This window comes from Schistocerca piceifrons, chromosome 8, assembly GCF_021461385.2.
Source record: "Schistocerca piceifrons isolate TAMUIC-IGC-003096 chromosome 8, iqSchPice1.1, whole genome shotgun sequence".
NCBI classification, from domain to species: domain Eukaryota; kingdom Metazoa; phylum Arthropoda; class Insecta; order Orthoptera; family Acrididae; genus Schistocerca; species Schistocerca piceifrons.
The window spans coordinates 386,104,455-386,130,859 of NC_060145.1; the positions used below are offsets into that span (position 1 = coordinate 386,104,455).

At 36.7% G+C, this 26,405-nt stretch overlaps 1 protein-coding gene across 1 annotated transcript in view; it reads right to left on the reverse strand.

Moving 5' to 3' along the window:
• Positions 1-26,405, reverse strand: part of LOC124712372 (aldo-keto reductase family 1 member B1-like) — a 75,620-nt gene that overhangs the window by 22,696 nt on the left and 26,519 nt on the right. Inside the window, exons 3-5 of the mRNA XM_047242668.1 lie at positions 20,681-20,797; positions 16,105-16,296; positions 7,383-7,586 (exon numbers count right to left, since the gene is read on the reverse strand). Coding sequence (XP_047098624.1) covers positions 7,383-7,586; positions 16,105-16,296; positions 20,681-20,797 — 513 coding nt within the window. The remainder of the gene's footprint in view (positions 1-7,382; positions 7,587-16,104; positions 16,297-20,680; positions 20,798-26,405) is intronic.

The window sequence follows — 26,405 nt, forward strand, 5'->3', positions numbered from 1 at the left end:
GAAGCTAGAGCACTATGGAATTAGAGGGTTGGCAAATGATTGTATTCGTTCATTTCTCAGCGACCGTAAACAAAAAGTATCCATCAGACATATAGATGATAAAGCATGAATAATCACAGAATATGTACCATCAGAAAGCCCAATCACTTACGGGGTACCGCAAGGCTCGGTAATGGGACCCCTACTTTTCTTGTTATATGTCAATGATTTGGATATACATATTGATTCCCACAAAGTAATACTGTTTGTTGACGACACTACAATACTGGTAAAAGCAGCAAAAAATGAAGATATACAAGAAGAAGTAAACACAGTTACAAAACATCTAAGTAATTGGATGGCAGAAAACCCAGTTGATAATAAACCACAACAAAACAGTAGCCTTAAATTTCCATAACCACCAAAACACCACATTGATATATCCAGAAATAAAAATCAATCAACACCCTATTGCAAATGATGAGGCTACAAAATTTCTCGGCATCTGGATACAAAGAGACTTAAAATGGGACAAACACATAGAACAAATTAATGCCAAGCTGAGCACAGGCTGTTATCTTCTTAGGGTTCTCAAAATGAAATGGCACTATTGTGTGCCTATTATGCGTACTTCAATGCCCATCTCAAGTATGGACTCATATTCTGGGGAAATTCCCCAGCAGCTCAAGGGACTTTCAGAATACAAAAAAGAGCCATTAGGATTATGACAGGGAGTAGTGCTCGACAGTCCTGCAAACCAATATTTAAAGCACTGAATATACTACCTCTACCAAGTATGTTTATTGTTGACATACTAATGTACATAAAAAAGTATATGATAGGAAATGATGATAACACTTTAAAAAACAAAGATATACATGATTATAATACTCGAATAAAATATAACTTGCCTGTACCCCCAGCCAGTACCAGTTTGTATCAGAAAGGTACATGCTATCTGGGTATTAAACTCTACAATAGACTATCAAATAGTATAAAATGCTTACAAAATATTAGTGCTTTTGAAAGATCTGTCAGAGAATATCTACAGTACCACTGTTTCTACTCAGTAAAGGAATACTTGGACCAGAATAACTGTTAAGAACTAAAGCTACTGTAATTTGTAACATTGTATCATTGTAAGAGCTACAACTATTGAAATTGGTAGCATGTTGAAAAATGATTATTTAAATATGTATCATTTTGAACTTAGCAATAAGTCCAATATCATCCTGTACACTGTACTACATATGATCAAAGGACTCAATAAATAAATAAATAAATCTGACAGACAATTGACGGCACCAGTGTCAGGCTGAAGCAGCATTTGTGTTACTGGTTAAAAATAGTCAATTTTTATACAGTAAAGTGATTGTGTGAAGTATGTTTTATGTGTAAGTTCATTCCCTTTATAACTCTTCATCCAGGCAACCGATGATTCCCTGATGTTTTGTTTTTAAATTATCTCATAAAATCGCATCAAGCACAGTAGGCCGTATTCCGCCAATAGCAAATATTGTCTAATATCAAGTAATACTCATGATACGTAGCAACTAAAAGCATTTTATTGTGAATAAGTTAATTAACAGTTAAGTGAGTGATGAGTTCTTTTTTAAGTTATAATAATCAACTTTTAATGTTGCAACATACACCTGAATCGCTTACCTGTAGGCCTAATTTTTGTGCTTATTTTGAGATTAGTAAACTATGAAAATTCATATAATGTAAAGTGTGTTAAGTGTTTTAATTCTATGTGTTTAATCTGTGGTGAAATGCATGATAAGTGTGGGTATTGCTGTAAGGTAGTCAGATATGGAGTGGTATGTGTAGATTGTGGGCTGGAATTCCACTGGGGTGACTGCAGCGGAGAATTGGATAGGGAATTCAGTGAGGCCCTCCCATGGCAATGTAGGCTCCGCAAAAAAGATAGGAGAACCATTGAACAAGAGGCAAAGATTGTTTAAGGTAGATAGGTTGAAGGGAAAAAAAGGTCATGGGAAATGGGTAAGGCGTAACAAGTAATGGGAGAAAGGGAAACTCCTCTGCAGCTTCATCTATAGTACCCAGGAGCTTTGACTTGTTACCAGAAGTTGGAGGGAAGAGCCTCATCTAGCTGTAGGTCACAATAAGTTGCAGTAGACTTCTGGTAAAGAACCTAAGTGTAGGCCAGTACCAAAAGAGAGTAAGAAAGAAAGAGTCTTGCTGTTATGTAGAAGCCATGGGAGAAGTGTAAGCAAGACGGTACAAGATAAATTAGGAATGGAGTATTAGGTCACAAGTATTGTGAAGCCAAGTTCTAGCCTAAGCCAGGCAACAGAGGTTGTAGGGAATTGCTGTAAAGATTTTGACAGGAGCATTAGGTTATCATAGTAGGTGGAGCAGAGCAGAGCCTGACTAAAGATAGAAATTACAGCATTAGGGGTGACCTGAATGAAATAGGAGTAGCAACTACACACACACACACACACACACACACACACACACAAGTGTGAGTTTTGTGGAGATCCTACAGTGCCATGACCAGCCATAGGTTAATACTGTTGTGAGCTGTGTGAAAACAGACTTAAGCTGGCTGCTGCTGACTGAAATGAAATTGCACATGAGTGCAGTGCCTGTTGCTATGACTGGGAGATGGGAATCGATGAGATATGGCATATATCTTAAAAAGAGAGGGAAAGATAGGTTGGCTGAGCTTCTTGCAGAAAATATACAAGGAGGGTGAGGAGGGGGGGGGGGGCTCAGACAATACAAGATCCCTGTGGTTAATGGTGTCATAGTGGTGCCTCTTTAGATAAAGGTCAGCATTCAGGCACCCTCTGATAAAATAAGTTAAAATAACAGAATAATCACATAAAATGCTTATAAACACACATAAAAGTAAGGTTAGCTTATTTCGTCAAAATATTATGGGACTGAGTAATAAGGTAAAAGATCATCTTGGCTGTTTAGAAAACTTAAAGTGTGCTGAAAAAATAGGCATCCAGTGAATATTTCAACACAACATAATGACAGGGTCAGAGAAGTTAAATATAAAAGATTACACTCTGGCATCTTACTCACGTAGAACAAATATGGGAAAGGAGAAGTTGTTACATATATTAAGATAGAACATTAGTTCAGAAACATTGAGACAAGTAGATTTTATAGTTACTAGCACATAGAAGTGTGTTCTTGTGAATTAACATGAAAAATAGTTCACTTTTAATTCTAACTGTATATAAATCCCCATTGGGAAATTTTGAACCACTTGTGAGAAAACGGGTGGATAAAGACAGTAGGATCCTAATTGATAATCTTTTCTTTTATGAAGCTCAAAGAAACGAAATAACCATATATCCAGTAACAAATGCTCTCTCTAATCATGATGTACAATTAGTTGAAGTAAATGAGATAGTGCCTCATATTTAGAATAATTAATGACTCCAGAACAAATGCTTTTAAGAATAGTTTACAAGAGATGACCTAGGATGAAATTTATAATGAACCAAATGCTGACATGGAATTTAATCTGTTCCATGATACATTCATATCATTATCTGAAAATAGCTTTCTGTATAATGTAATCAAAAAGGATATTAAACAGCCATGTGATAAAACATGAATGACTAGAGGGATTAAAATATTTTGTGAAAAGAAACGGGAATTGTATTTAAAGGCAAAAACAAATAAAGCTCCTGCAGTAGTTACAAACCATAAAACTACTCAAAATTACTAAGAAAAGTTCTTAAAAAATAAAGGAAAATGCATATTATGTCAGAAGTCATTAATTCCAACAACAGATTTAAAGTATATGGAGTATAGGGAAATGTAACGTGGGAGAACCAGCAAAATAAAAGGATAACATCACTATTGACTTAAATGAAAGGGCAATAAATGATTAGCCACAGGCAACAGATTCATTTAACAGTCGTTTCTTAAAGACAGTAGAAAATACAGAGACAAACAGTTCAAGAGAAAAAGCACAGCAGTATGTTGAAACAGAAATTCTCATCAAATTTAATCATATGAACATATCATCAACATCTTTTTCCGAAATTAAAAAAATTATATATTCCATCAAAAATAAAAGCTCATATGGATCTGGTTGTATTTCCAGCACAGTACTAAAGATTTTTTTCCACAGAAGCCCTGTCTTATATGAGATATGTAATACATCACTTACTCAAAGCATTTTTCCAGAGAGACTGAAATACCCCTTTGTTAAACATCTCTATAATAAAGATGGTATGAGAGATGTCAATAACTGCTGATCTGTTTCTCTACTGATGTCATTTTCCAAATTTTTTGAGAAGGTGGTGTATTCTAAAATACACCCGAAAATAAATAATATCATCAGTAAATAACAGTTTGCCTTTCAAAAGTGTTGCTCTACTGAAAACACCATTTATGCATTCACTCACCAAATTTTACAAACATTATGTAACAAAATAGCACCAGTTGGTATTTTTTGTGACATGCCTCAGACATTTGACTGTGTGAATAACAATAACATCCTAGATAAACCAGCCAGTGTGACCAACCAGTGGATAATGGCGTATCTAGCCAAAAGTCTGCAGAAAATTGTACTTAAGAACAGTGCAGGAACAGAAGGATTGCTTCTTACTGTAAAGAAGACACATCAAGTTGCAGTAAAGTACAATTAAAAGACACTTACATAAAGCTTTTGTTCTTCTTCTGTAAAGACACACACACACACACACACACACACACACACACACACACACACACACACACACACACACACACACCATTCACACTCACAAGCAAGCACACCGCATGCACACATGTCCACCTATTCCAGCATCTCGGGCCAGAATGCCCAAGATGCTGGCATTGGCAGTTGTGTGTGTCATTTCTTGCATGTGTGTAAATAGCATGTGTCTCTCTTTTACTGATGAGGACTTTGGCTGAAAGTTTTATGTAAGTGTCTTTTAATTGTGTCTGTCTGCAACTTGACATGCCTTCTTTACAGTACGTAGCAATCTGTCTTTTCCTACACTGTTGAAATTCCTACCTGGAGTTTCCATTGTTTGAAAGTTGTACTTAGTAACTGAACCAATGTAATCAGGGGAAATTCCTCTGGCTGAGCAGAAATCACATATGGAGTTCACCAAGGCTCAGTCTTAGGTCTGCCATTGTTCCTCACATGTATAAGCAATCTTATATCTAATATACAACAATCAGAATTAGTTCTTTTTATGGATGACATAGTATTGTAATCAACCCATGCATTCATACAGCAATAGAAGAAATGGTAAACAATGTTCTTAATAGTGTCATTGATTGGTTTTCTGTGAATGTTCTAACTCTCAATTTTAAAAAGACAGAATATGTTCAATTCCAAACATCTAGATGTACTACACCAAATGAAATGTGTAATGCATAGTGAGGAAATAATAAATAAGGCAGACATTCCAAAATTCCTAGGTGGCCATATTGGTGAGCTAACTTGGAAAAGCACATTTTTGGAATTCCTAAAACAAGTTATTTCAGTCTTATTTGCACTTATAATCATTGCAGATCTTGAGGAGAAATAAATCAGTAAGTTGACATAGTCCGCATATTTTTATTAAATAATGTCATATGTAATAATGTTCTGGGGTAACTCATCTTTGAGAAAAAAAGTCTTCATTGCTCAAAAATATGCTGTAAGAATAATATGTGGTGCTCATCCCTGATCATCTTGTAGAGTCATCTGTTTAAGGAATTGTGAATCCTAGCTACTGCTTTTACATTATATTTATTCCCTCATGAAGTTTAATGTGAATGTTACAATGCAGTTTAAAAGGAACAATGAGTACATAATTTCAATACCAGGAGGAAAAATGAAATTAATTGCTCCACATTAAGGTTGCCCTTTGCATAGAATGGGATGTACAATGCTGCAATAAAAACTTTTGATTATGTACCCAGTTATATAATATGTTTGACATACAGCAAAGTAAATTTTTAAAACAACCAGGAGAAATTTCTTCTTGACAACTTCTGTTCTGTAGAAGAATCTCCGTTCTTGTAATGTGTGAAAGGTGGTGGGCAGGCATTAATAACTCAGATATGTATACTTAATAATAATGATAATAACAACAAAAACAAACCAAGTGAAACAAAAATATTCTTATAAATGTTATGCATGTAGCTATATTTAAAAATTAATTTGTAATGTGAATATAAAACAGGCCAGTACAATTTATCGTGCAACTGACCCATTGAACCTAAAATTAACTAACTAAGATCAAAATCTGTAAATGTGTGAAGTCACAGAGCCATATGATATTTAGAGTTTATTATGTATTAAAATATGTTTGACCATCCAAGATGTATGATGCACTAATGATGCATGTTTGATATTTCTACATTTGTTTGCTGTATTATTCTCACTTTGAATGTCAAACCATTACACCAATTTATTTCAGGTTTATTAATATCAGAAACTGTGTGCTCCATGGTCATATTAATGAGATCCAAGAAAGGAGAAAGAGCAGCATCAATTATAAATGTTGAATCTGTTTAATGCAGATTGATTTCAGCTAATGTATAGCTATCTTCAGTGCAGTTATCTCCAAGTCATGATGACCCATCATAAATTTATTTGATTGTTTATTATGTAATTGCTCTCATTGAGACCAGTTTAAGATCCATGTTGTTCTGCAGTTCAACATATTTACCACTAAACAGTGCATGAGCTGATTACTGTTCAGTCTGTAAGTTCCACTTCAGGAAAAGTATTCGATCACTGTAGCTGTGTGCCATACCACTACCTATAATTATGGAGTCCAGACGATGAAATAAGGTTATGCAATTCCATAGCCTACAACCACATGTGAGTGACTGACCCAGGTTAAATGATGCCAGCCTACATATAATTTGAAAGATGTACATTGTTAAAAAGCTTCTCTTGACAAGACAAGAGTGAGAGTATAAAAGGGCTGAGGGTCAATCACTCACCTGCAGTCATAGACAACAGAAATGCATCATTTTGTTTCACAGTCTGGGCAGTGGTCCACCACACTGCTACAGTAATAGAATATTTTCCATCTAGTGATACTTAGAGACTGAGCAAAGAGCAGCTGATGCACAGTTTGAGCACAGTCTCTGAATGATGCTATTTGTATTCTGTATTATTCAGCTAACAATGAAATCTGAACTTTAAATGATACCAGACAGTTAGAAACATATACCAGATAACTTATCTGATAAAAAAAGCCAAACCCAGCTTACTGTAATGCAAAGGATAACGCAAGTGAAAATTTGAAGTGGGGTTCATTCTCAAAGAGAGAATGTGCGCCAAAACATGAATGAAGCATTTTGCTTATTTTTTTCCAGTGTAAACAATGCCAACATAAAAATGATAAGATCCTCTTTAGTTCTAATTGTTACTATTAATTTTAATGCACGTATCTTACCACATATCTAAGAATAACTTGAGCAACTGTCTTCTTGTACTTGGCAGCAAGTAACTTCAACTTTGGGTTATCCAATGTTGTTACTTCCCCTCCTGGCATTATCATAGATGGATTTGCAAGTGGACAGTAGGCAGTTACTGTTACGTCCATTTCCTTGCAGAAATGAATTAGTTTCTTCTGGTTAAGATAAGGGTGGCATTCAATCTGTAACAATTACAATTCAAGCTGATAAATTACACATTTAAAATAATCACTGTGAGACTGCAGCTTTCTAGTTCAAGTGAATCATAAGACAAGAAAGCTCCTTATTTTCATGCATGATATAATGTATGCAATTTTTATGTGTATATACAGTTTGTTAAAATTAATTATGGATGCTTAACCACAGAGTTCTTGGATTCTGTTACAACATACAGTTATCATATTTGATTTCATAATTTCTTGATTCCTTTATTCTTTCCTTTCTTGTGAGCTATTTCCAGCCAATGCTGGGTCAGGACTGGTATAGTATGTCTCCAAGGTTCATGAAGAACCAACAATCTTGCATACAGGCTATTTTTACATTGAGGTGACCACTCACAAAAGCATTTTAACACTAGTATCAGCACCTGCCTGGGGAGGAATCTGTATACCCCTTCATGGTCAAATGCGACATTGTTTTTCAAAGGGTTTTCACATTGTATGTCTGAGGCAGGACATGGGGACCAACCCAGTATTTACCTAGATGTATGTAGAAATCCACCTAAAACCACATCCTGGTTGGCTAGTACACTGGTCATTGCTGTTAATCTGTGAGGCATATTCCGTTCTGGACTGGTGCATGTCCCCATGTCCTGAAAGTGGGCAGTCCTTACATGCTCAGCCATCTGGGATAGTCAATTTCTTGATTATTGTGGTTAAATGCTGTACTACACATAGGTGAAGTTCGAAAATGTATAATAATATATGTAAATAAAACTGTGATCTATACTATGTTATTCAGAAAAGATAACTCCCTAATATGATGAAATAAATTTTACCATGGTAGATTGTTTGGAGAATTGTGTCTTGGATCATAACAGACTACAGGTATATAAAATTTACGTAATATGAATAAGACTGATTGTTATGTTATTTCAGCACTGACAATATTATTCCCAAAAACAAAATTGATTTAAAAAAACAACATAATGTGGTCATTACATAAACTGTCACAGTTTAATTGCTACATGTTCTGTTTCAGTGCAATATCTTCCACTTTGATAATTTAAAAAAATTGTTATTTCAGGTTGAAATATGAGAAACATAAGTGTAGAATCTTCATAGTAATATTTCTTGGTAACACTTTGATGTATTACAATCTAAGGGACCATAAGTAAAACATAATTTGCATCTCAGAAATATCCATAATAAGAGTTATTTTGTGTTGAGTAATAAGCATATTTGTGCCTTTGATCATATTTTTGTTAGTGACAAACTGATTTAGAAGGAAAAATGATAATATGTAATCTGTGCTGCATTTGTCGATGTAGTTTACATCTTCATTGTTATTTAATAACTGAAGATTGTATTTTTGTATTCAGCAGATAGTGGTATTTGTTTTGTCTCTGTGAATTGTGCCATATTTAATAATGGAGCATCGTCAAGTATCAAGAGCGGTGCAAGAAGTACTGCACATGGCAAAGTGGTATCACAAGGTGCCAGTAAGATGCTGGGAAGAAGCTGTGCCTCCCTTAGTTCTGAGGTGCCACCACTGCATCTCTACCCTGGAATAATGTCACCAGAGGCCGTTTGAGGTCAGATCCTGCCCACTTTCTGGAAGTTCCTGTTGCAGTAACATAATTGTACTGTTGACTTGCCATGACACAGCCCATATCAACCATTGGGGAGTGAAGAGACTTCTGTTTGCTGTGAATTGTGTCTGCATGCCAACACTTCCACAACTGTGTCAGCAAGTGTCTAAGAACTTATGTTTTGTAGTGGCTGAAGTGAAACCACAGTATTGCCATTCTGAACTCGTACCAATTCACCACTCAGTAATCTTAGCTCATTTAGTATGTTCTGAACTACAAATCTACATGTGCAGTTTCATAGCTGCAGATGAGACTGGTGGGAAAAGATAAGTTTTATTGTAATTAATTAAGTATTACTTATCCAGAGTGTTCTAATTAACTGCATTGTTACCAGCCACTCAGTGTCAAAGAAGCCAGACACAATAAGTAAAGCAAGTGTTTTTCAAGCATGTAAATGTTTGTTTTTCACTAAATCCCAGCAGGTTACGGGCCCAGGTGCACCTTCAAAGTATACTTGTAGAAAAATGAGAATGTAACTCTGTGCTACAAGAATTTAAAGTTATCTCCAAGCAAATGATTTCTTTGAGGTTATAAATACCAAGCAAAAATACATTGAAAATTATCAACTTCAGAACTTCTGAAAGACAAAACGAACTAGAATACTTGGAAGCACACAATAGTTATTTGTCTGCAAGTAATTCCTGGCACACTGGATGTTGTGGAAGGCAGGTTAGTGATATCTAGTTGCCTATACTTATAGAAAGCATGATCATCGAACAAAGGACAATCTACAAAAGTGCATTAGAAGTTTTCCATCAAGCAGACAATAACACTTTACAAGTTTTAACTACAAATATGTTGGAAGAAACTTTGCAGAAAATAGTGTGTCTGAAAACAGCTTACAAAGAGTGGACAGAATTGTGCAGAATATTTGATGGTGTCTCTGAAGACCAAGTTTACAACTTTAGTTTGTAGTTCTTTAGTTACAAAAAGGCTCCTGAAGATGATTGTGACTCATATTTCAAAGCTGCAAATCTGTGGAGTGAAATAAAACAGGAAGGATAACATAAATAGTCCATAAATGCCTGACTTGTTCTTGATTTTTAAAATATTTCGTATAATTCCAGAAAAAGATTTTTAATTGAATCTAGCCGAATGGCAATGTCTAGAGATGACAGAACAGCTGGCAGTCTGACAAATCAATGTAATGCATGTGAGAAGCCTTTTACAACAAAGGAGGATGATTTTAGTGAACAAGAAGCCCTCACTACAGATTTATCAAGGCTGTCATCATCTCAGGAATGGAGAAGAGAAGAAAATGAAATTAGTATGCAATTACTGTAAGAAACATTACCACACAATAAAAGTGTGCAAGAAGTTGGCAACTGATGGCAAACCTCAAGAACCAGCTAACATAAATACATATGTGATACTTCTAGCTATAACACTACTGGCCATTAAAATTGTGTAGCAATGAAGATGATGTGCTACAGATGTGAAATTTAACCAACAGGAAGAAGATGCTGTGATATGCAAATGATTAGCTTTTCAGAGCATTCCCACAAGGTTGGCGCCAGTGGTGACACCTACAACATGCTGACATGAGGAAAGTTTCCAACCAATTTCTCATACACAAACAGCAGTTGACCGGTGTTGCCTGGTGAAATGTTGTTGTGATGCCTCGTGTAAGGAGGAGAAATGTGTACCATCACATTTCCGACTTTGATAAAGGTTGGATTTTAGCCTATCGTGATTGCAGTTTATCGTATCATGACATTGCTGCTTGCATTGGTCGAGATCCAATGACTGTTTGCAGAATATGGAATCAGTGGGTTCAGGAGGGTAATATGGAACGCTGTGCTGGATCCCAGCAGCCTCATATCACTAGCAGTCGAGATGACAGGCACCTTATCCACATGGCTGTAACAGATCGTGCAGCCACGTCTCAATCCCTGAGTCAACAGATGGGGAAGTTTGCAAGACAACAACCATCTGCACAAACAGTTCAACAACATTTGCAGCAGCATGGACTATCAGCTCCAAGACCATGGCTGTGGTTACCCTTGACGCTGCATCGCAGACAGGAGTACCTGTGATGGTGTACTCAACAACGAACCTGGGTGCATGAATGGCAAAACGTCATTTTTTCGGATGAATCCAGGTTCTGTTTACAGCATCATGATGGTAGCATCCAAGTTTGGTGACATCACGGTGAACACACATTGGAGGCATGTATTCGTCATCGCCATACTGGCATATCACCTGGCATGATGGTATGGGGTGCCATTGGTTGCACGTCTCGGTCACCTCTTGTTTGAATTGACGGCACTTTGAACAGTGGACATTACATATCAGATGTGTTATGACTCATGACTCTACCCTTCATTCGATCCCTGCGAAACCCTAAATTTCAGCGGGATAATGCACAATCACACGTTGCAGGTCCTGTACGGGTCTTAATGGATAAAGAAAATGTTTGACTGCTGCCCTGGCCAGTACATTCTCCAGATCTCTCACCAATTGAAAACGTCTGGTCAATGGTGGCCGAGCAACTGGCTCATCACAATATGCCAGTCACTACTCTTGATGAACTGTGGTATTGTGTTGAAGCTGCATGGGCAGCTGTACCTATACACACCATCCAAGCTCTGTTTGACTCAATGCCCAGGTGTATCAAGGCCATTATTATGGCCCAATGTGGTTGTTAGGGGTACTGATTTCTCAGGATCTATGCACCCAAATTGTGTGAAAATGTAATCACATGTAAGTTCTAGTATAATATATTTGTCCAATGAATACCCGTTTATCGTCTGCATTTCTTCTTGGTGTAGCAATTTTAATGGCCAGTAGTGTATATCCTCTCTGATGAATTCTACAAGGGTGGTTTGAAAAGTTTTCAGAACAGAATAGAAAAAAGTACTTACATCACTGAAACATTTTTTTTATTTTTCAATGTAGACTCCTTGTATGTTAATGCACTTGGTCAAACTTGGCCTTTTTTCATGTATCTTTTGTTGCAGTTTGTTCCAGGAGGCTAGCATAGTATTCTCCAGTAATTGTTTGCCCAGTGGGGAGATAATCTACAAACAGGATCCCCTTCGCATTCCAGAACACTGATGTGATGACCCTTCCCACCAAAGGAATTGTCTTTGCTCTTGTTGGTGGTGGAGAATCAGCATGGTTCCACTGCTTTGACAGTTGTTTTGTCTCTAGGGTATAGTAGTGCACCCAAATTCCATCTGTGGTCACAAACCGGTGCAAAAATCTTGTTCATTTCGCCTAAAATGGGCCAAACATTGTTGCGATATGTCCATTCTCATGCATTTTTGATACAATGTCAAGAGTCACGACATTCATCTTGCAGATAATTTTTTTCATTTCATTTTTTCATTTCTAATTCTTCATTTAAAATATGATATACCCTTCCAGATGACATCTGGCAAGCATGAGCAGTTTCATGCACTTTCAGTTGGCAATCCTCCATAAACATTTTGTGCACTTTTGCAATGATTTCTGGAGTAGTGACACATCTTGGTCGACCACTGCATGGATCATCATCTAAGCTCTCTCAAACAAATTTAAATTCATTTGTCCACTTGGCAACAGTTGAATATGAAGGAGCAGAGTCCCCCCATTGTATTCTGGAAATTGGCGTGAATGTCCTTTGCTTTCATACCTTTCTTTATGAAGTACTTAATCGCTGCTCGAATCTCAATTTTTTCCATCTTCGCAAATCTCTACGCAGGAACTACAACAGAGCCACGTCACCACCACAGTTCTCTTCTAAGAGCACTAGTGTGGCATGTGTTTACAGGCAACAGTCCAATGAATATTATGTGAACAACTTGTTGTGCCAGCGCTGACCTCTCATGGTGATTCCAGGAACTTTTCAAACCACTCTCGTAAATGCTGAAACAATGACTGGTACATACAATGGTGCCACAAGTCACATTGCAAATGACAGACATGGTTTCAAGACATTTCACCATTTTTTCAACAAAACAGTCAGTAACTGCAGCTAATGGTTACACAATTGAAGCTCTTAGAAATGGTGCAATAGACAGTGAAGCAGCAGTTAGAGGAAAATGGGACACAATTACTTGTCAAATGTGTGGTACGTACCTCAGATTCAAAAGAATCTGTTTTACATTCTTGCACCTAAGACAAATATCCAGAAATTAAATTCATACCAACTGTAGAATTTGCAATTTCAAGCCTGACCAAGTCATTAGGCAGCGCAAGTCCATGGTCACTTTAGAGGACTTTTCATGCTGGCTATGAGAAAAGTGAAGCTCAGTACCCTCAGTGAAGACAATGTCACTCACAGAGACAGTAATTTTCAGCTCTATCATGAAAGATCTGGACATCAGAACAAACACCATGTTAACTCCGTATTTAACATTGAGCTAAATATCATGGCAGAAATAGACAGCGAACTGTGTAAAGGCTGCAGTAATGGTGAGGCTTGTCATTTCCCATTCAGGAATAAAAAGAGAACTGTGGAATCAAGTAAGCTTATTCACATATATCTGTATGATCTGTTTCACAGTTCAGTGTTGAGGTATCAGTATTTTGTACTTTTCGAAAATGATTGCATAAAATTTAGGGTTGAAAATTGAAGAAAAATCTGGAGTTGTAGAAAAGTCAAGCCAGTTCATAGCTGAAGTAAAAGCTGCTGGACATACCATCAAGGAACTATGGAAAAGAATTTGATAACTGACAAGTAGAGGAAATTCTTCAGAAAGAAAGTATTATTCAGCACCTCACAATGCTGTACACTCTTGGACATAACTGATACAGTGAAAGAGAACAACACAAGTCCTGGAAACAGCCAGAGCCATGGAAGTATTTTAAAAAAAAAAGTTTTGGGTGTACATGGATAACACTGCAATTTATATCCTGAACCAAACAGGACCTTCCAATATTCCAGGGACATCTCCATATGAATTGTGGTATGGCAAAATTCCATGAATGAAAAACCTGTGTGTGATAGGCTGCACCTGTTACATTCATATTCCAAAACAAAAGAGAAGGAAGATGGATGAGTAAGCAGTGAAATGAATTCTTATTGGATATGACTACAATCAAGGCTACAGAATTCATTGTGGAGAGGAGTGCAAATGCATCAAATCATAAAATATCATCCTAGAGGAGAGGCTGCTGAAGAGCAAGAAAGGTTAAATTTTTCTAGCAAATTTATTTAATCAGTAGGATCCAGCTTCTGAGACTGAGGACCAGTCTGTTATTGACAACAAGAGTAGTGAGGATGGTAATTTATTGAATTTAGATGAAGACCCTCAGAAGGAAGACCAAGAAGACATAAGGGAAGAAAACTTACCATGTCTGCATGATCAATTAACCCTCAGAGCTCCACAACAGTTTAGAGAATATGTGATGAATGTTCCAGCATTTTTACCAGGAACCACAAATGCACAGTAAAACCATGTAGTATGTTCAGAAGTATTTCTGGAATGAAGCCACGGATTACAAAATAGGAGTTCTTCAATAAAATAAAACATGGGGCTTGGCTGAAATACCACCTGCAAACAGTATCAATCACTAACAGACAAATTGAAACCAAAAGCTGATGGCACAAAGACAAGACTGGTGATTAAGGATTACTTCCAGTGAAGATGAATTGACTATGACCAAAATCTTTAGTTCTATAGCTAGAATGTCTATCATTCTATCATTACCCACTGTTGTTGCAAGTGAGAGCATGAAACCTGTACATATTGATGTTTCACCTGCTTTTCTTTATGGCAGTGTGAAAGAAACCACATACTTACAGCAACCTGAATAATGTGATGATGTATCTGGAAGAGTATATTGCTTGAAGAAAAATCCATAATGACTAAAATATGCTCCTTGTTGCTGGATGGTAAAATCAGTAATCATGTCACTAGATTGAGCTTCAAGAAGTGCAAAGCTGATTCTTGTCTTTTTGTGACACATGATTTCGCATATGCTATCAGTGTTGTATCAATAAATCTTGAAAATCAAACAGATTGTAATGTAGTCAGAATTACAGTTATCCTAGAATACCTGAGAGACACACAAGTTACATGCTAGTTTACAAAAACAGTTCTAAAAATGGGTTTTGAGAGTATTATATTGATGCTGATTATGGTGCTGATCTTTGCCCATGATGTTCGACATCAGGTATTCTTTATTTGTATTCTGAGGCACCAGTCTGTCCAATTAGTCAAAGGCTAGCTTTTGTTGACATTTTCACAACTGAAGCTAAAGCTGTGGCTGTTTGTGAAGCTGCTTGAGAAATTGTCTGGCTCAAGAAGCTTTTAATGGAACTGGGCCAGTTGAAAGCAATACCAGATTTACACATTGACAACAAATCTGCTGTCTGGCTTGCCCAGAATCCTGAGTTTCACCAAAGAATGAAACATATTTGTCTAAGGCATTTCTTTGTTCATGAATCAGTTAGTGATGGTGAAATTACAGTTTCAAAAGTGGACTGCGAAGAACATCATGCTGATATACTAACAAAACTGCTGTTTTCTATTAGATTTCAGTATTTGTATAATAATAATGGAATTTGTGTGTTATTATATACAGAGGAATGTTGATGTATTTTACATCTTTAGTGATATTTAATAGCTCACACTTGCAACATCTGTTGGTATGCACCTGTGTACTCTGTGAAGGTCTGCACTGTGCTGTACTGAATGGGAAAGTGTTTTTCAAGTATGTAAATGTTCATTTTTCACTACATCCCCAGCATCATTACTTCATACCCGTTTCAGGTAGAAGATTCACCTGTTTCAGTTATGCCTGAGAAAGCTCTTTTAAGATGTCATGAACCATCTTACAGCTATCAAGAATTTATAATTAGAAGCATTACTCTTTTATTAAAAGCAATTCAAGAAAATATGGAACTCTACCTTGGTTTCTACACTAAACAAGATATTGTTAAAATATCTGCATTTTGTTACCTGATTTATAACTGGCTTAATGGTAGCTGCTTCAATTAATCTGCTGAGCTGCTTACTATTGAAGTTGGAGACACCAACGCTTTTTGCTAGACCTAAATTTGCACACTCTTCCATTTGCTTCCATGTGTCCAAGTAATCAATGTCAGTAGTCACTGCAGTACCATTCTCTAAGGGATAAAAGTCATCCCCTTCCTGTTAAGACAATAGTACTCAGTTACTCAGTTACAAAAGCAATTTCAGTAGTCATTGTGATACCATTCTCTAAGGGATAAGTCACCCCCTTCCTGTTAAGACAATAGCACACAGTTACAAAAGCTAATACACTACCAAAAATAGTCATCTGTATCAAAAGGAATTTCACCTAAGAGAACTACAAAATTATGGTACACAACTGCTGGGATTATTAAATATCATCCTGAAGTAAGTAAGTGCCAGAAATTCTGTTTTACAATTTTATAAAAATAGTAATCTGTCACTTACCAGTCTGAAATTATTACACAAGGCATTAAATAAACTCACAGAATATACTAATGACACAGAAAAGAAGAAAGAATAACAGTATAGTACATGTTAAGAAAATACTGTTTCTTTGGACAGGTAAAAGATGAAACATGCAAGGAAGGATTATAATATTTAGAAAGAATTTAATTAGATGCAAAAAATGCTCAGCTTAAGGCATACAAATGGATCAGAATAAATCCATGAGTACAAAGATGGCTCCTACTTATATCGGCTTGGCCTTGAATTACTTACAGAGCAAACTTCCTAGAATGCAAGTGCTGTTGTGCCCTCTTCTCACCCTAGTACATTCACAACACTTCCATCACATGAAGTTGAGCTAAATTTCCAAACATAAATGTATTACCTTCTCTTAGTTTGATTTTTAATCAAGCCTGTATGCTGATTCTCATTCTATATATTTTCTGATCTTACAATGTTGGCATTTCATATCAATCTCCCTTTCTTATAAATGAAATGACCAAGCATATACCTACAGGAGGAAATGTAAAGAAATAATCTATGACAAAACACACAAGAAATATTGAATAGTGACCCAATTTTTTTTCCATACATAGCCAGGGCAACAGTCAGAATGTTTCACAAGAAACATATCAATTCTTAAATTTAGGGAGCATACTAATTGAGTACAAATAGTTAATAGGCAAGGAGTCTTCAAACTACTAGACTGAATTTTGTGCTGGATTGGAACTCAAATCTGGACCCTTGCTTTTTATGGGCAATCTTCTTACCAACTGTGATGCCCAGGTGAACTCACAACCCATTCTCAAAGCTCCAGTTGTGACAGTGCTCTGTCTCTCCCACTTTCCAAATTTCATTATGGATTGATTCAAATAATAAGCAGACACAAGCAACATAATAAAGGAAACCAAGTCCAGATCAACAACAATCATAAACGTGCACAGGCAGACTCTCACATAACACAGGAAGAGAAAGAGACAGTAGCTGTTGGTACACATCATTACATATATTGTCACAATTAGCTCCTTGGTGCTAGGTATCTCCCAACATGTCCGCATCACTCTTCTCTTTAGCTACCGTTGCTGTCATTGTGCAAAAGCTCTTGTATTGGGAAAAATATTTCTGCAGCCCTGTGTGGCTTATGTGTTTCTCTAATTTACTTCTATGGACACCAGGATGGTTAGCATGCTAAAATGTAAACATCACTGAATTTCTTTCCCAATTATTGTTCAACAAAGTATTGTTTGCTCTCCAATAACCATGCTGTCAGTGAGATATTAAATGCTAACTACCCTGTCTTCCTTCCGTTTGCTAATTGTACATGTGGTATTGTGCTGGGTGTTCACCTGTCTGGCAGTCTGAACCAATGTGTTTATGGAATGTGGTGCTGTTTTGCCAGTGCCCCTTTCGTATGACAGCCTTCCATATTGTCCTGTGAGAGCTCTTGGCTGAGGAAGCATGCTTGGCAGGTGTAGAGGCTCCCTTCATTGTCTAGTGTGATTGGGTATGCAACTCTTGCAGGACAGTGACAACTGGTGTTAGTGAATGTCAGAGCCACTTCATTGGACTAGCAGGTTTCTTCAGTTTTATGTCACATAGACTATAAGAGTTCTGTAGTTGTGGAAGAGGGTGCACAATGGATTCTTGCAGGCATATCATTGATGAATAGAGCAATAGCAATGAATTGGAATTGTGGGTGTTGTTCTACATTGCTTGTCTTTCAACCTGACCATTACTACTTTAGTTTGCTACAGTCCTTATCACATTGTTGAATAGGGATCTGACTCAATACTTTGGTTGTGAGGTCTATATCTGCTCAGGTTCAGGCATCATTTGTGTTTGACTATAATTATATGTGTCTCATTGTATAGGCTTCTGCATTGGACAGTTGTTCATTTAACTGCTAATTAAAGTGCTGTATGCAGCTTGTGGTCTAGTGGCTAGCATTGATGCCTCTAGATCACACAGTTCTGAGTTCGGTTCCCAGCCAGGTCAGGGATTTTCTCCGCCCCGGGACTGGTTATTTGTACTGTCTTCATCATCTCATCATTCGGGACATGGTGAGACTGGAAATGGAACAATTGGGAACTTGTACAGGTGCTGATGACCACAGTGTTGAGCTCCCCACAAACCAACATCATCTTCATCAATTAAGTTGCTTGCTGTGTGAGAGGACTCCAGTTTCTCCCTACTACAAGGTTGCAGGGTCGTGTGGTGGATGTTGTGTTCATGTCTGAAGATTGAAGTTCGGATTGCTTCTCTGTGCCCATAATTTGTTAAGATATCTGTCAGCTGAACATCATGTTGGCCATTATTGTGGAGAAGCCACCACGTGGATTTTCCCAAACATTGGTTTATGTTTTTGGTGCTGGCTGTTGCAGTTGGAATAACTAGTGTTTTTGTGTTGTGGCTCAGTATATTAGTGGTGTAAATTGGTAAATGTAATAGCTAGCCAATGGGTGTCATTAGAGTGGCTGGGATAATTGGCTCTCTGTATATCTACATCCATACTCTGCAAACCACCACAAAGAGCATGACAGAGGGTATGTCCCATCGTACCAGTTATTAGGTTTTCTTCCCCTCTTCCGTTCACATATGGAGTGCAGAAAGACTGAATGCCTCTGTGCATGCTGTAATTGTTCTAATCTTATCCTCACAACCTCTATGTGAGTGATATATAGGGGGTTTTAGTATATTCCTAGAATCATCATTTAAAACTGGTTATTGAAATTTTGTTAGCAGACTTTCTCGAAATAGCTTACATCTACAATATGTGATCAAAAGTATCCGGACACCTGCCTGAATACGGTCGCAGGTTCGAATCCTGCCTCGGGCATGGATGTGTGTGAAGTCCTTAGGTTAGTTAGGTTTAAGTAGTTCTAAGTTCTAGGGGACTGATGACCACAGATGTTAAGTCCCATAGTGCTCAGAGCCATTTGAACCATTTTTGAACCTGCCTGAAAAAGACTTACAAGTTCACGGCGCCCTCTATTGGTAATGCTGGAATTCAGTATTGTGTTGGACCACCCATAGCCTTGATGACAGAATCTACTCTCACAAGCATACATTCAGTCAGGTGCTGGAAGGTTTCCTGGAGAATGGCTCAGAAGGTAGAGCACTTGCCTGCGAAAGGCAAAGGTCCCGAGTTCAAGTTTTGGTCCAGAACACAGTTTTAATCTGCCAGGAAGTTTCATATCAGTGCACACTCCACTGCAGAGTGAAAATCTCATTCTGGAAATATCCCCCAGGCTATGGCTAAGCCATGTCTGCGCAATATCCTTTCTTCCAGGAGTGATAGTTCTGCAAGGTTCGCAGGAGAGCTTCTGTGAAGTTTGGAAAGTAGGAGATGAGGTACTAGCGGAAGTAAAGCTGGGAGGACAGGGCACGAGTTGTGCTTGGGTAGCTCAGATGGTAGAGCATTTGCCTGAGAAAGGCAAACGTCCCAAGTTCGAGTCTTGCTCCAGCACACAGTTTTAATCTGCCAGGCAGTTTCATATCAGCGCACACACTGCTGCAGAGTGAAAATCTCATTCTGTATATGGACTGTCAAAGAGATACCTGGTTGATCAAGTACCATGAGCATCATAAGCAAACATAACACCTAGACGTGAAGTATGATTTTAAATGAGAAAAATTCAATTGAGCATCTTCAAGCTGGAACATATCAGCTCTGCAGATCAGCAAGCAGGTATTCTCACCTAGCTATTTACTAGAAGCAACTTTGATAAACTAGGACAGCTAGTTCTTATTGTCAACACTGAAGATCTTAAAGACAAAAGACACTTACTAATTGAAATGAGATTGTTATGGTAATCAATTAATAATGTTTTGTTTGTTTCTCTGATATTCATAAATATTATTATATTTTCACACTTGTATTTGGCACACTTTCCAGTTGCTGATACTATGCTGCCATCTGAGACTTGCAGACTGAACTCAGTGGCAGAGAGACTGCCTTCTTCATGTAATGTTTGTGTGCATTAAGTATCACATTTTTGTACCTGTTTAATGATTAAAACAGTGTCATTTTCCTGCAGTGAGAATCAGAGTGTTTTACCATGACTCCTTTATCAGTTGACATATTTGATCAACTCACCCTGTATGAAAATGGCCGGTGCACAAGATAAAGATCAATATAATTTAGCTTAAGATCTGCTAATGTCTTCTTGCAGGCTGGCACAACCAATTCTGGGCTATGACACGTGTTCAACAACTGAAACAATAATTTATTTTCCATAAATTTCAGTCACAGTTGCAATTCACTTAAACTGTATTATTTCACTATGTAGAAAAAGTGCTTCAAGTAATTTTGACACATTTCTGTTTTAAAAATACTATAGTGTGAATATATAACAGGACATATTTACAGCATGGAAAAAATAATTATGTCTCAAAAACTGTTCAGTGTCCTGAAGTTTTAGATGTAGCATTCAGTTCCATCAAATTAATAAGGAATATCAACATTATTTTTTACTATTACATAAGAACAATAAAAATAAATATAGCATATGAAGCACAAAAAATAAATTAAAAGACGAAACTTGTCATTCAGTTGTGAAAGTTAGAGGAAGATATAATAGAGGAAAACACCTAAGACACCATATTAGGCTAAACTGGCATACTTATTCTTTTAACAATATAATAAAAGGATAGTTGCTACTCACAATATAGGAGAGATGCTGAGTCACAGATAACGCACACACACACACACACACACACACACACACACACACACACACACACACACACACACGTGCAAATGCAACTCGCTACACATGATCTCAGTGGTTAGCCTTGGCAACCAGAGATTATTGTCAAGTGTCTGTGAGTTGTGCTTGCATGTGTGTGTGTGTGTGTGTGTGTGTGTGTGTGTGTGTGTGTGTGTGTGTGTGTGTGTCTGTGTGTGTGTGTGTTGTCTACTCTGATGAAGGACTGTTTGGCTGAAAGCTTTGTTTGACAGTCTTTTTGCTGTGCCTATCTGCAACTCAGTATCTCTGCAATATTGTGAGTAGCAACTGTCCTTTTATAATACTGTTATTGTTCCATCCTAGGTTTTCCATACTTTATTATACTTATTGTTTTCTCTCATCAGCAATGAAGTTCACAGTAATAATAATGTTACCATATGCTGAATCTGGTAGTATTGTTCCTATGTTAATGTTACACTTTAGACCAAAACTTGGTTAGAGGGAGAAAAGATATACAACTAAATAAAGAATAACAGACCATAACCACATATCAGTGATCAAATTTGGTTTAACAAGCTACTGTTCACTATCAGAACAGGTTGTTGTTGTCATTGTTGTTGTGGTCTTCAATCAAAAGAGTGGTTTGATGCAGCTCTCCATGCTACTCAATAGCCCCTTTATCTCTACTGCAACCTACATTCTCCTGAATTTGCTTACTGTATCCATCTCTTGGTCTCCCTCAACAATTTTTAGCTCCCCCCCCCCCCCCCCCCTCAATTCTCTCCAATACCAAACTGGTGTCTCAGAAGGTGTCTTATCAACTGATCTGTTCTTTTATTCTAGTTGTGCCACAAATTTCCTTTCTCCCCAATTCTGTTCAGTATATCCTCATTAGTTAGGTGATCTATCTATCTAATCTTTAGCATTCTTCTGTAGTACTGCATTTAAATATTTCTGTTCTCTTCTTGTCTAAACTGTTTATCATCCATGTTTCACTTCCATACATGGCTACAATCCAGCCAAATACCTTCAGAAAAGACTTCCCAACTCTTAAGTCTATATTCAGTGTTAAAAAAAATTCTCTTCTTCAGGTATGCTATTCTAGCCATCTGCAGTACCAGCACAGTAAGGCAATTTGCATTGATGTTGCAAAAGGTTAAGGAAAATAATTCATAATAACATTAAAATTCTTTCTGAGAAAAAGTCTTATTAGAATATTTACTTACAAATAATTTTAAGCAGCAAGTGTAAGTACGATGGGTGCAAAGGGACCAGTTTGATAATTGCATAATAAAGATGCTAAGTAAATAAATAAAGGATAAAAGTAAACAGTTAGACCCTGTTCTAAAGCTGAAATTTGTTGTTTATTTGTGTATTTTATTTTTTCAAAATTGTTTACTATTTTTTAGTAATGAAGTACATTGTTTTGTGTAATATCCAAATAACAATCAGTTTATAAATCATTGTAGTAGTGAAGTTATAGTCCACACAGGATTTGGTGGCCAATGCATTGTTAACAGTTCATTTGTTTGTTCAGAAGGAGAGGCCAACAATGTTTTCCACCATTTGGCTGGTTGATGGTGACAGAATCAAGGTGCACACCCTAAAATCTTTTTCAAACAATTTTACAGAAACTATACAGTAAAAAAAGAAATTGGTTTTTACATTGCTTATAGCTTTATATGTCAGGTCCATAGTAATATGATCATGATTTCACGAACGGTGTCACCTTTTGTGATATTTACATGGAAGTAAGACATTGCATGAAATTTGAAAAAGTTTACAGTTAAAAATAGGAGATACTATGATTTTGCATTTGATGAATATTATGTAAAATGTTAATTCATGTGAAATTTAGCTAACATACCAAATTTTTCTTTAGTGTTGGGTGGAGGTCCCAATCTGACATCAATCTCAAGAAAATTTCTCTTACATAGCACACTCATTTGTGATTGCATCCTGCCAGTGATAAAGCAAGAGTGAAATATCCACAACATTCCTTGTGTTTCATAACAGGTTCAAGATATCAAAATGAGAGTTTGAAAAAAGATAGCACACAAAGAGGAGAGCATTTTGCCATATGCTTATTATTCAAATCTCCATTATCTGCCTTGTTATTCCACATAGTACAAACTTTTTCAATGAAAGAATGTAATTTTTAGGGGTCGTTGATAGCTGGTGAAATGAGAAATGCTACAGGTTTTGGAGCAACATAAGAGAAGAGATTCCATGTTTGTTTTGTATGAAGGATGTGCTTTTTCATAAGTTACTTACCTTACTTTTCCTCAGTCCTCACTTAATAAACTTAATCAATAGCTGCTTCAGAATTCTCTCGAAATTGCATCTGCATAACATATTAGAGAGGTGACACTGTGTAAACTCAGCTCTTTTTTGGCAAAAGAAGCAAATTTTAACATGACAACAAATGAAATGTGTAGGGTTTACTCAAAATTCATCACCCTTGATACTTCTCTGAAAGTTACAAATGGTTAACAAGGCAGGCAAAAATAAATTGATACATTTTCATTGGAAATCTTTTTAGATGCTAGCCAGAGCAGAGGTGACAGATTGTTTTGATTGGTCACCATGAAAGTATGGGCATGGAGTGGCTCCACCTAATATTTACAAAAAAAATGTTAACAAAGGCTTTAGTTTAGAATGGCACTTCCCCTCAAGCATTCGGCATTTCCCATAACTGTCTAGCCATAACCCCCACCACTACTGCTCTCCACACACATGCAGTGCCGACTGTGCATCTGCCAGCCATAGCTTTCTGTTATTTTCAAAATAATGATGTCTCAGACAGAATGTCATCCTATGTCATTTTGCTCTATGGTAACAAATGAAAGTTAAAAACACACTTAAATATCATTCCAATTCTGCCTTGGTTAGCAAGTATTATGTACAAAGTAATTATGTGTTTATCTTCATCTATGTCTACACTCTGCAAGGCACCTTAGGTGTGTGGTAGAGAGTAATTCATGCACCATGGTCACTTCTCACCTTTTCTTTTCTAGTTAAGATTGGTCTTCAGGAAAAAATACTGTTGGTAAGCCTCCATGTGAGCTAAAATTTCTACAATTTCATCTTTTTGCAAGATACATGTAAGAGGAAGCAATATTTCTGTTGATTTTTCTATAAATGTACACTTTCAGAATTTTAACACTTAACTATACCATAATGTAGAAAACCATGATGCAGAATTCTTCTCTTGTAGCATCTGTCAGTGGAAATGGAACAGAATTTCCATGAGAATTTTGAGCTTACTAAATGAACCTGTGATGCAATGTGCTGTTCTTTTTTGGATTTATTCTCTTCCTCTGCCAAATCTGTCTAGTACTGAATCCAAACTGATGAACAATGTCAAAATAATTGATTGGTCAACTGTTTTGTAAGGTACCAGCTTTTTGGATGAACAACCATTTCCTGAGGATTCCAATGATTCTTAGTGTGGCATACTTGTACATCTTACCGGCTATTAGATTAATAATAATAATAATAATTAATAATAATAACAATAATAATAATAATTTATGTTACTGTTACACTTAAAAACTCTCCATACACTTGTTCAAAGATATTTTATTGCAGTGAATGCTTCCTGTGAGTATTATGCAATCCTATAATAATAAATTAATGAGTTTTTCTGTCTATTTTGCAACACAACACATTCTACAAAAATCCTGATGAAACTTCCAATGTCATCCATTAAATTGTTTGCCAGTATTGTGTGAAACATGCCAATGCCATAATGGACACAGAATATTTGGACAGATGGCTTTGATTTAACAGAATATCAGAACTTCTTATGACTTTCTGTCAGATCAGTAGATAGATTAATTTAACCTTTGAATTCAGTGGGCATTTTGTAAATTGCACTCCTTATGCTAATTTTTACTTTGTTCAGTTTTATTTATCTATGAGGCTTTGACTACATTTACATCTGAAGTAAAGCTCTGTATGATTTTTGAGCAGCTTTCTAAAAACAGTTTTTGAACTACAGAGGGTCTGTACCATCCCTCACAGCTATGCTCATAACATACTGGTACCTATTCAAAGAGTGTTGTGGAATACTGATGACTTTCATCCATTTACACTGCACATTTCCAGCCTCAGAGATACATGTGCTCAGGTAACCTGAAATCTGTTTCTTGTCAAATGTGTTAGGCAGAAATATCTTCTTCACTTTCTTTACATTACCTTTTAGTTGTTTATTCAGTAATGCCATAATGTTCTTTTGATTACCAAGTCCTTGCTCTATGTTTCCTGTGAGAGAAAGTCCATGCCTGTTTGCAACCACAATATTTCAAAAGTTATCTCCATGAAGCAGTCTCCAATTAACAATTCAAAGTAATTTTTGTATAAAGCCTGAATAACAGTTTCACATGATTCCCTGTCCCTGCTACATGCTATAATCATTTGAGACTCCCAATCCACAAGTGGTAAGTTGGAATCTTCCCCAATACTGCAAGATGACCATTAAACTTAAGCACTACCTGATACAAGTTTCCACTCAAATGTTCCACTTCCATGGCTTCTGAGGTAGGGGGAGTATTAAAGGAACTGATTATCATGTTTGATCCACATCTAATACTTGTCTTTACCCAAATTAGTTTACATATGGAATCTGCAGTAAAAAAATGATGATGTGGCATTGTTGGCCAGGAGGTCCCAACTGGGGAAGTTTGGCTGCTGGATTGCAAGTTTTATTTCAGATGATGCCACATTGGGTGACTTGTGCATTGGTGATGATGAGATCATCATGAGGTAATGTATTCTTTAAGGTTGTAAACACACCTCCACCACTATTGCTCATCCTATCTTTGTGATATACATTCAATCAGGATTTAGAATTTAATTGTCATTAAAACTTAGTTTAACTAGCTTTCTGTGCCTAGTGTTATGTGGGCATTAGTACCATTTATAAGCAAGACTAGTTCTGGGGCTTTCCACGGATTGTCCTATGGCTAACTAATACTGTATTAATATTCTTGCTCTGAGCTCCCATGATGAATGCTATTCTTTTTTTTCTGGGGCCTTCTGTGGATTGTCCTGTGACTAGCTAATACTGTATTAATATTCTTGCTCTGATCTCCCATGATGAATGCTATTCTTTTTCAGTAATGTGACTGA